Consider the following 11,772-nt stretch of genomic DNA (forward strand, 5'->3'; position numbering starts at 1 on the left):
AGTCATTGGATACCACCTGGGTCCCTCAGAGACATTTCCAACCCTTCTAAGTCTACCCAAGGTGACTGTTGGTGATATGGTTGAGAAGTGGAACCTCGAAGCAACAACCACATCAGAACCTCATATACTAAGAGGGACCATCTTGTATTGTGAATGACGATTGAAAAAAGACGCATCAGTTCAGTGGAAGACATCACTCGTGAGTTCCAAAGTGCTACCAACAGTCCAGCCAGCACAATGACTGTTCTTAGGGAGTTAAAAACAATGGGGTACAATGGCCGAGCAACGCCTCGCATGCCACACGTATCTGCAGTCCGTGGTGAGCGACACTTGAGCTGGTGTAAAGAGAGACACCGTTGGACACTGGACGACTGGAAACAAGTTGTTGAGAGTGATGACTCATGATATATCTTGTGGCAAATCGATGGAAGGATTTTGGGTGTGGCGAATGTCTGGCGAACGTTACCTGCAACCATGTGTAATGCCAACATTGAAGTATAGAGAAGTTGATGTTTCGGTATGGAGATACTTCTCGTGGCTAGATTGTGATCGCCTTATTGCGCTTAAGAAAAATGAACACATTTTAGAGCGTTATGTACTGCGTGCAGGAGAGGAACAATTAGAAAATGATGATTGCATCAGCATGAAATTACACCCTGTCTTAAAGTGACATGGCTGAGTCTGTGTACAATAATATCCCTGAAATTGTCATCATCATCATCATCATCATCATCATCATTCGTGACAGTGGACCATAAAAAGTTTCGGCGAACAGATTTCTTTATGAAGCAACCAACAGTCGTGTCACGAGATCAACCATGGAAGTATGAAATGCTATAAATTACGATCCTTAGGTTAGTTACGTTTAAGTAGTTCTAAGTTCTAGGGGTCTGATGACCTCAGATGTTAAGTCCCATAGTGCTCAGTGCCATTTGAACCACGGGGTAGAGACAGAATCTTGGAACGGAACTATAATCTGGTTACTATCATTTGTAAGATAATAATAGGAATGCGTTTTTCTCTTTACTGTTCTTCGAGAATCGCACAACAATATTTAAGTAAGTGACTTCTAATTATTAAATATCATATTAAATCTTTTAGAACTCCTGATCTTCTCACACTAAATTTAATTAGCCTTAATGAGCTTCAGCAAGATCAGCTAAATTGTGAATTTCGCTAGAATGGCTACTATAGACAATTTACTTGATCTCGTCTGAGCCGGCCAGTGTGGCCGTGCGGTTTAGACGCTTCAGTCTGGAACCGCGTGACCGCTACTGTCGCAGGTTCGAATCCTGCCTCGGGCATGGATGTGTGTGATGTCCTTAGGTTTAATTAGTTCTAGGTTCTAGGCGACTGATGACCTCAGAAGTTAAGTCGCATAGTGCTCAGAACCATTTGAACCATTTGAGCTCGTCTGTAATGGTGGAATCGAAGTCTCTAAGAAATGGATATACGCCTTCTTTCGGTAGAGAAGGGGAAACGTAAGAAGGTAGACAGAGGTGTTCTTTGACCTCCATCTGTCACTTTACGTAAACTCATATCGGGGGTACTCACTGCATTACTAATTGATATTATTAAAAACTTACGGCGTAATCTCTACTCAAGCTGGATGGCGGAAAATACTCGTATATGAGATATTACATGTCTCGTCTTCTTGTTTTTTAATCGAAATGTAACTTCGAGATTTCCTGTTGGAGATAAAGGAAGTGACTCTGAGTGTTTCGAAACGTGCAGGAAGCTGACAGGAAATGTAGTTTGAGAAGCCGCGAAGCACGGACTACACTCAGCGCGCCCCATCACCTGCCGTTCGTATCTTATCAGCGTCCGGCGACTGATCATTCATCGGCACCGGATATTTGGCAAGAACAGTCACGATCTATCTCGCCGCGGTATATAATCTTCTGATAGGCCGATCTTTACTCGTCGATTCATTCATCCCCTTCACAGTTGCTGGAGCGTAGTGCAAGTTCAGGGAGCTGTCCGACAACCATGGAGAAGTACTGCGGCATTGTCTACGAGCTGGACGTTGAAGGCCAGCAAAACATGGAGCAGTTCTTGCGCGCACTAGGTGAGTACTTTTGTCTGAAAGAAAAGTATTTCTCGTATATAATATCCCAATGCATTTCGCATGTCTCTGTTGCTCGCGTTTGAAGCCGAGTGATAATCTTACGTGATTCTGTTTATTTCCACTCACAAAGTCGTGTAGTAGTTTTAGGTCGGCGTTACCCTTAACAGGAATACTCCTTTCATAATACATTGTTATTGGTTTCAACGAAAATTACTTCATTGACAATGGTTACTCATTAGTAAGTTCTTCTCGAGATGTTGATGACAATCTCTCTGAGGTATGTGAGCTGTTACAGTTTTCCTGACTACGTTTCCACTGACTACACGTGTATAAAGAACCGATTGCATTACAGTTCACGTACGGAGCGAATTTAACAGCATACTATGTTCGTCTTTCAGATTTATTTTTAAGAGCTTCTCAAGCTAAATTTAGGATATGGCATAAATATAGGTCTCAACTGTCTTCCATACGATTAAGTAACCACTATAATCCACCCCCAAATCTTATATAAAACAACTTCAAGCGTCTGATTATAAATGACTTAATGTGTTCAATATTTTCTGTTAAGAATGTAAAACCTCAACGGTGGAATATTTATGTGGATTTTATTAGTTTCGGATTATTCGCCCATAGACAAATGAGAACGTCAAAATCAAATACTTATGTTTAGAGCTATTTACATTTTCCTGAAAAGCTAGTTATTCTCTGTGCCGTACAAAGACATAAGCTTGTCAGTATTTTTAGTGGTATATGTGCATGTCTACAAAATTGGTAGTGAATTTAGTTAGGAGTAGTGAATCAACAAATTAAACTGTCACGATGACGTTAAAGTTTTACTGCATGAAAAGCGAAAATTTAGTCAGCGATAAACTTATTCCCTTTCATTTATTTTGTGGGTTTTGTCAACCAGAAAAAGTTTCGAAGTGTTTTGAAATTATGTATAAGGTTTGTTGAAAGTCGCTAAGTGCTCGCATTATCCAATTGTTTCTTAATTTAATACTTACTTTTAAATCTTTAACGTAACGTTGTACCTCTTAATGAGCAGATTATGACTGTAGCCTATTTTAAGTTTTTAAATTACTACAGCCATAAGATAAAGTAATAAAAATCACGTTTCTATGGCTTGACCAAACGCTTCTGCACGAGCTGTAAATATTACGACATGCTTATCAACATCGCTACTGGGGTGATACGTAAGAGATTGTAATACAGTCCTCCATTTCTCCGTTATAGCTGGTTCTTCAAACTTGTAAGTAGGCTTACTCGGAATAGTTTGTGCCTGTGTTTAAGTGTCTGTCAGTCAGTTTATTCTGCATATCCGTAACACTCTTACAAGGGTCAAACAAATCGGTGATAATTCGCGATGTCTTTCTTTGTATACTTTCAATATCCCATTTTACTGCAGTATACAGAGCAGCACAAGGGAAAGACGAAGCAAAGGCGATACAAGAAGCAAAATGACACAGCAAAAGCGAACTATTTTCAGCTGAAGATATCTTCTAACGCTCAAATGGTTCAAATGGCTCTAAGCACTATGGGACAACATCTGAGGTCATCAGTCCCCTAGACTTAGAACTGCTTAAACATAATTAACCTAACCAGACGCATCCATGCCCGAGGCAGGATTCGAACCCGCGACCGCAGCAGCAGTGCGGTTCCGGACTAAAGCGCCTAGAATCGCTCGTCCACAACGGCCGGTTCTTCTAACGCCATTGAAACAGGAATGATAAATATATCTCCGACACTTACATGTGGAGCTCAACACTGTATAGAAGTGAAACGTAAACCGCGAGAAGTTAACGAACATGAAAAATTCGAAACGTTCTTGGAAGTTGGTGACCAGATAAAGTGCGAAGTGAAGAGGATTTATAGAGTTATCGTCTACAGAGAAGTCTTGCCATAAGATGTGATATGTTGGTTGGAAATCTGTTAAGGCATTTACAGTGTGTAGCAATCTTTTACGATAAAAACTGTACAGAGAGTGGTCGCGCGATGTTCTAGGCGCTTTAGTCCGGGACCACGCGGCTGCTACGGTCGCAGGTTCGAATCCTGCCTCGGGCGTGATGTGTGTGATGTCCTTAGGTTATTTGGGTTCAAGTAGTTCTAAGTCTGGGGGACTGATGACCTCAGATGTTAAGTCCCATAGTGCTTAGAGCCATTTGAACCATTTTCGATTACCTGATGGTCAGTACTTAGAGGTAAATAAATAATGATCTCTAACGAACATTTAATTTTTTATTGACAGAAGCAATTTACACTTCGTTAAGAATCACTGAAGCTCAGTGCAAGATAATTCACTGGCATAACTCAACTCTTGGATCAGAACCATTCGCGCCATTGCCTGCACACGATGGTTATGATAAGGGTATAACTGTAAGATAATTCTTACTATATACACTGTATTGTTTGCAATACGCATTTCACGATCAAGTTGATTAGTTCTTAAAGATGAATCTTCTCATCAAATTTTACTCTGTGAACTATTATTTGCCATTAGCATACCTGTCGCTTGAACCACCTAGTTTTTCGTCCTCACGGAAGCGTTACAAACATCGATTCGTAAACAGCACTTTGTATAGTATTAAATGTTAACTTCGGTTCTGAAAAGAGCTGTGGAGGAGTTTATTCCGTAGTGTCAGAAAAAACGGATGCGTACGTCAGTTTGGGCCTTATGATTATAGTTCACATGATCATCATTACCTAATATGAACCACTCAGAAGACAAGGCTGGATGTCAAAGTAACTTCGTACATGTACACAACATCAACGGGTATGTAACTGATTAGAACTGTAATTGCCTGTGACAGGTAGAACGGTCACCTGAGCGCATGAGTGTTGTTCGTGTTTAGAGTTGTTACCTGGCCTAATAGGATATCTAATAGACGTGAAGAATGTCATATGTTGAGTGATGACTGAAGAATACGGAGATGCCACACATTCGTGTAAGATAGCTTTATCAGCACACAGCAGAGTTTTAAAGGGTCATCATTGTGACTTTCTATTTGACCAGCTTCTAGAATCATGCAATATCCAGATTTGTGGGGCAGCCGAATTCGACAGTGTTCCGATCTTGGACTGCATAAGAGCAGGCTTAACCATCGTCAGGGTTATCGAGGACGAAGCCTGACCACCACAGGGTGGTCCTATTTTGCAGCAAACACATCGCCTGCCATCCGAGAACTTCTAGCTAGATTCTGTATTATTCCACACCACTGGTCGGACACTAGCTGGAGCAGGGAATGACTGTCACATGTGTAGGCTACCGTTAACATCACGAAACTAACGATTGCGAGTGGAGCGGAGGCGTGACTGGGAAGCATGGACAGCTACCAAATGGCGTCTCATTGCATTTTGCCACTAAGCGCGGTTCTGAATTAACCCGGATGGCCATCGACGGTCAGTTGGGCAGGGCCCTGGGGAGAGCTCCCCTTCTTCCATTGTTTTGAGGAAGCGCAGCAGTGGTACTCCTGGGAGCCATCAGGTATGAATTCAAGTTTGGGGACTGTGACGGCACAACGGTACGTCGCGATTTTCCTGCGTCCTCATGTGTTACCTCTCATACGACACCATCGAGGAGCCAGGACAATGCTCGTCCACACATGTAAAGTGTGTGTTTCTACAATCTGTCTCAAATGGCTCTGAGCACTATGGGACTCAACATCTTAGGTCATAAGTCCCCTAGAACTTAGAACTACTTAAACCTAACTAACCTAAGGACATCACATACACCCATGCCCGAGGCAGGATTCGAACCTGCGACCGTAGCAGTCCCGCGGTTCCGGACTGCAGCGCCAGAACCGCTAGACCACCGCGGCCGGCTACAATCTGTCTGCTTGATGTTGAGATACTCCTTTGGCCAGCAGAATTCCCAGGTCAGGTGTGACCCCCCATAGAACATGTGAAGGATCAGCTAGGGCATGAACTCTAGGATATCAAGAAAAGAGCTTGCCTCAGGTGAGGATGCAGCGGCTTTATGACATCCTTCCCAAGGAAATCTGCGCGAGCCAGAGAGTGTGCGACGTAATGCTGATGAGTGTGCTCATACAGCCAAGTCTTTGTAAATCTCATTCGGTTTTGTAATCACTGAAATAACTTCATGTATCTTCCTAGCCTCTAAAGTTTCTCCCTCTCTCCTTCTAGGTGCTTCACTTCTTTTGCTCAACCAGTATACGCAATTGACTTGCCACATGTGAATTGAAGGTACGCGTATCTTTCTGAACTACCATTTGAGTGGATTCTGTATAACACATCAGGTAGCGTGTCACAGCACACGTGCAAATTGTCTTGACAGATGGTTCAAATGGCTCTGAGCGCTATGGGACTAAACTTCCAAGGTTATCAGTCCCCTAGAACTTAGAACTACTCAAACCTAACTAACCTAAGGACATCACACACACACACCCATGCCCGAGGCAGGATTCGAACCTGCGACTGTAGCGGTCGATCGGTTCCAGACTGTAGCGCCTAGAACCGCTCGGCCACCCCGGCCGGCTGTCTTGACAGGTGGGGGATATACTGACGGCAGTGTTACAATTGCAGGTGTCAGCGACCAGATGGCCATAGACTTTGTGCTGTCGGCGTCGTGCAGGGTGACTCTGACGTCAGACGGTGACGAGTTCACGCAGCAGACGAGCACCTGCTGCTACGAGGACGTGGTGAGCTACCGGCTTGACGAGTGCTACGAGCAGCAGGGCTACGACGGCCGCCTCGTCTGCAGCCTGGTGACGGAGCCGCAGCCCAGCACACACCTGCTGCAGCAGACGTACGAAGACGGCACCTCCGTCACCATGGAGAAGCGCTTCAGCACCACGGAGCTCGTCATGGTGCGTGCGCAGGCTGTTCTCATATTACACACACTGTTCTCTATTACTTGCACGAGGCTCAGAAACCTCAGGGTGATTAAAACAGGACAGCGGCTGCAGAGAATTTGGTCTAAATATTTTATTATACCAGACTGGTATTGGGCCTCAGTCCCATCTTCAGTATCTAACAACCGTACCACAACAAAGGTCAGCATTTAATAACGATTGTGGTGTTGCTCACGCTGCTAAATACTGCATTTTCGGGCAACAACTGTCATATTATGTGGCAGGTGTCAATAGAGCACAGTTAATAGCCATTTCATGTAACAATGAAAAAACTAGGCACTCATCTTTTTGTGTTTCCCACGCTGGTCTCGTCGTAAAATCATGGCTCTCTCGTTGAAAATCTAGGTGGTTATGATTCCAAGCTCGGATGCAAAGAGGCCTATGTTTTATTCTGCTATATTAAAAAGTTTTGTATATGCGCTTGACAAATCATTCTTGAAGATTACACTTTCGCTGGACAATGGTGATGTAAAAAAATAATCAGCACTCTGAAATTAAGTTACACTCCTTTAATTGCATTTATTGCAATATCACGCGACACACTAAACATCACTTCACAATAAAAAACATACTTGAAAACATCTTTCTCACAGTCACTGTTAAAGTTCACATTTTATAAGCTGACGACAATATTCGTCTTTCCAACATGACGTCCACGACTTGACTCTCTCAAGGTCCGACTCTCTAACAACTCAACAACTAACTAACTAATAATCGCTTACGCGCCCAAAAATCAGAGTTACAAGTACGTCAAAGATCATAGTGACAAAAGAAAGAATACACATAAGAATAATATCATTGCAATATAAACATATCGATGTATCACAAATGAGATCAAATCTGAATGTTGTCTCAGAAATATGTTAAGTAGCTAACAGAAACACAGTAGAATATTGCTGTTATCGAGAGGTTCAGGTGAGGTGCCGTAATGGTTACGTAATTCAAGTACCATTACACGTACCACACCTAAAAATGGCTGTGGGACAACCACGTGTTAGCTTATATGCCCACTTACGGTGAGGTACCAGTACCCGTTACCATTCTCTTTTTTCTTTCGCTGGTGCGGGGGGGGGGGAGGGTCTTCATTCACTTCAAACACTCTCTCTCCGTCTCTCTTTCATGTGACGTCGGAAATCCAGATCTTTCGGGCGAACTTCACTTCTTGTTTGCGTATAGGGTCATGCTTCAGGGGTGTCCACAAATGTATCTCCGGCCTTATTATTCTATAGGGCTTTTGAGCTGACGCCTTTGGGGTTTTGTATACCAGGGGATTGGATTTGGTCTTCCGATCTCTTCTAGACGACTGATGGTGCTAGAGACTACTGTTAATCATTTCTGTACAAGCTATGTCCATACGGGAGTCATGGTGTAGCTCTGGAAGTCCACAGTGTTCTTTTCAAAATCCATCACAAGTGTTTGTTCTCAACTACTTCTTTATCATGGAATCTAGTTTTGCTCGTGAGCTCCGAAACAGAACTGCCATATTGTGTTTTCGATAAGACTGTACTCCTATGAAGTCGGATTTTGTTAGCCATTCCTGCCGGCCGGAGTGGCCGCGCGGTTAAAGGCGCTACAGTCTGGAACCGCGCGACCGCTACGGTCGCAGGTTCGAATCCTGCCTCGGGCATGGATGTGTGTGATGTCCTTAGGTTAGTTAGGTTTAAGTAGTTCTAAGTTCTAGGGGACTTATGACCACAGCAGTTGAGTCCATAGTGCTCAGAGCCATTTGTTAGCCATTCCTTATTTGTTGGGCAGGTTCAAAAATGGTTCAAATGGCTCTGAGCAGTATGGGACTTAACATCTGAAGTGGCCGAGGGGTTCTAGGCGCTACAGTCTGGAACCGCGCGACCGCTTCGCTCGCAGGTTCCAATCCTGCCTCGGGCATGGGGGACTGATGACTTTAGAAGTTAAGTCCCATAGTGATCAGAGCCAATTGAACCATCTGAGGTAATCAGTTCCCTAGAACTTAGAACTACCTAAACCTAACTAACCTAAGGACATCACACACATCCATGCCCGAGGCAGGATTCGAAACTGCGACCGTAGCAGTCGTGCGCTTCCGGCCTGAAGTGCCTAGAACCGCTCGGCCACCGCGGCCGGCGAGTTTCTCTGACATGGTCTGTTTTTTCGCTCTAAAGTCCTCTCCACATGTTTATGCAAGAACAAGTATGGGTCCAAAATATCCCTCAGGTACCGAGGAGTGCGAATTCGTGATACGTTCGTATTGCGCAATTGTTACGTGTCTCCAACTTTGATATTGTTTTTACTGAATTTGACATCAGTCTTCTTCTCATTCTGAGAAGCTTCTACTAGTATCTCCCGCGAGTTGGGGGATCTGCACCTGTGGCGCTGTGGGTATGTCGTTGATGTAAATTGTAAACAAGAAAGGAGACAACACTGATCCTTGTGGCAGGCCGGCGGGAGGAATTTTAAGGTCTGGCAGTTATCCTCCGATACTGACGTCAGGTCTCCCGACAGTGAAGCGGCTGGAGGTCCTTAAGCCAAGCGGGGCACAAACGCCGGTGGTGAGGGGGATTCAACACAAGGGAAGAAGTGAGAATTGTTTTGTTTTAAGTTACTTAAAGAAATTTAATTATTTTGCTATTATGTAACCGTAATGCAACTTGAACACAATGCGTATTCAGTCACCTAAACACAGTTACTGAATAGTTGAACTAGAACACCACAAAATAGAGATATGTTCGGGATGGAAGCTACAACATAAGATGCACCAATGGTTAGTTCTCATTCTCGCCATCGGTATACGTGCCCAGCTTCAAACGAGTAGCATCAAGCACTTTACTGTTTGGTGACCTACCGGTAAAGAAACGTGGTTAGAAGAGAATGAAGAGCTTTCGAAAGAAGAAATCGAGACACTACTGAAACCGCACCATCAGTCGACGTGTAAGTTGGCACGGGATTAATCACACAGCCAGGTCTACGTATACCGCTGAAGATGGTCATGAGGCTGAATATTGGTCCGACACACTAAAATCTAAAAATAACTCATATGTAGCAGACATCTGTTCTTCAGTGGTCAATAAGACAATGAATAACCGCGCCTCCCCTCTCGTACTGTCACCCATAGTAACATTTCTCTGATATTCAATTTACACTCTCGCCACACCATGACTGTCTGAGTAGCTTACATTGTCTTACCAATCTTATTTAGGCGAAAATTTTGCTACTGAAACAATCATGTAATATGTTATACATGGAACAAATATGTTCGCATTTTCAAAATTATGCACGTCACGAACTGTTTACGTAGGAAAAACAGCAAGGAATTTTAAAACAAGGCATTCTGTAGACTCGAAGTGACTCGAGAAGTGATGTTATACACTCCGCTTTCTCATATCACGTCAGAGAGGGAAACAATAAACAAATAATAATGAAACTAATGTGCAGGTTCTCGGAGAAAGCGATAGGCTGCATAAAATAACGATACAAGAATACTACCATACATCACAGCAGTGAAACAAAGAATGAAAGTGGTGCGTGAATACACACAACTCTTTAACAGTCAAGTAGTTACGATCGTAAAACCACCTCCAACAAGATCACTTAGTGTTCAAACATTATCTATTGTTCGAAATATCTACTTCTCAGTCTCTACCTCCCCCCCCCCCCCCCTCTCTCTCTCTCTCTCTCTCTCTCTCTCTCTGTGCGTTTGTGTGCGCATGCATCAAACACCAAAGACAAAAACCACACGAAAAGCAAGTAAGCAGCAGCAACATCAATAACACCTTTCGATGGGTGTGGCATCACAGCTCTTTGTAACTTTGTTTTTACACTAGTACCGGCTGAAACCACCCAGGTGTTGATAAACAGTGCACAGACACCAGAAACAGTAAATAAAGTGCTACAGTAGGTTAATCTCCACTGGTTTTTATTTTGTTTTATAGCATACTGATTGTTTTGTCTTAAACGTAAGAAATATAAGACAGTGTATGATGGAAGAAAGTCTGAAACGTGTAGTTCTGAGCCTAGTAACTTGTTTGACAGGATGCGCCCGTTAACGAATAGTTGCAGCTACAACATATGTAATTAATAGAAACATATCTATTGTGTGGTCTAATAGTATAATTTAATTTTACTTACAGATTCTAAAGATTGGTGACGTCACGGCAAGGAGGACGTTCAGAGCAACTACGATGTCAGAGGGATGTTCTACGTCAGTTTCACAGCAGTCGGCGCAGTCTTGCCCTCCAGACTGTATTTTACAAGCAGATGGCGCTTGACAGACAAAACGTATTTCCCAGAACATATTTCCACCAACATCAATCAGAAACGGCTTAGGTACATCGCAGCTAGAACGATACCGTTCTCGCTATTTCCAGAGACCTCACACTCGACTCTTGGCAGTTTTTCCTCCACTTCACCTTTCCTCATTGAAACAGTCGTTGTTATAATTCACCAAAGAGCTGTCTAAGGTGATATTTGATATCCATGGTGTAACTACGGTCTGTAGACTAGAAGCTTCTAGGTGTAATAGCAAGAAGAGGTATTACACAGTAGTAATTATGGAAGGATTCTGGAAAATGCAACGGGAGTTGCATGGAGCTGAGACGTTTCCCTGTATAGTACAGACACAATAGATCACCACACTACTGGCAAAAACACTGACTGTCCTCTGGAACAGGACCGTCCTTTGGAAAGAACTTCACTGTTGGGTATAGTGACAACTGTGGAGTTGAAGGTCTGAAGCAACTTGATAAGATGTTAACAGTAAATCGACCACCAGAATATTAATGGTCCGCACGCTGCTCCAGTAAAGCTAATGATCTACTCCTGCGCACCAGTCCAGCGGGAAGGCGCAGAATATTCGGTAACTGT

General features: G+C 43.3%; 1 protein-coding gene across 1 annotated transcript; it reads left to right on the forward strand.

The window, feature by feature from the left end:
* Positions 1-1,989: 1,989 nt before the first annotated feature.
* LOC126101389 (uncharacterized) lies at positions 1,990-11,177 on the forward strand. Its single transcript, XM_049912054.1, has 3 exons — positions 1,990-2,068; positions 6,608-6,891; positions 11,040-11,177. Exons 1-3 carry the CDS (start codon positions 1,990-1,992, stop codon positions 11,175-11,177), a joined length of 501 nt encoding a protein of 166 aa, XP_049768011.1.
* Positions 11,178-11,772: the final 595 nt, after the last annotated feature.

This window comes from Schistocerca cancellata, chromosome 9, assembly GCF_023864275.1.
Source record: "Schistocerca cancellata isolate TAMUIC-IGC-003103 chromosome 9, iqSchCanc2.1, whole genome shotgun sequence".
NCBI lineage: Eukaryota > Metazoa > Arthropoda > Insecta > Orthoptera > Acrididae > Schistocerca > Schistocerca cancellata.

Bases quoted from the DNA above. Each gene is read 5' to 3' on its own strand.
- LOC126101389 (XM_049912054.1), top strand. From the start codon at position 1,990: ATGGAGAAGTACTGCGGCATTGTCTACGAGCTGGACGTTGAAGGCCAG. The intron at 2,069-6,607 runs GTGAGTACTTTT...TTACAATTGCAG, and splicing joins GCAGTTCTTGCGCGCACTAG to GTGTCAGCGACCAGATGGCC. The intron at 6,892-11,039 runs GTGCGTGCGCAG...TTTTACTTACAG, and splicing joins GCACCACGGAGCTCGTCATG to ATTCTAAAGATTGGTGACGT.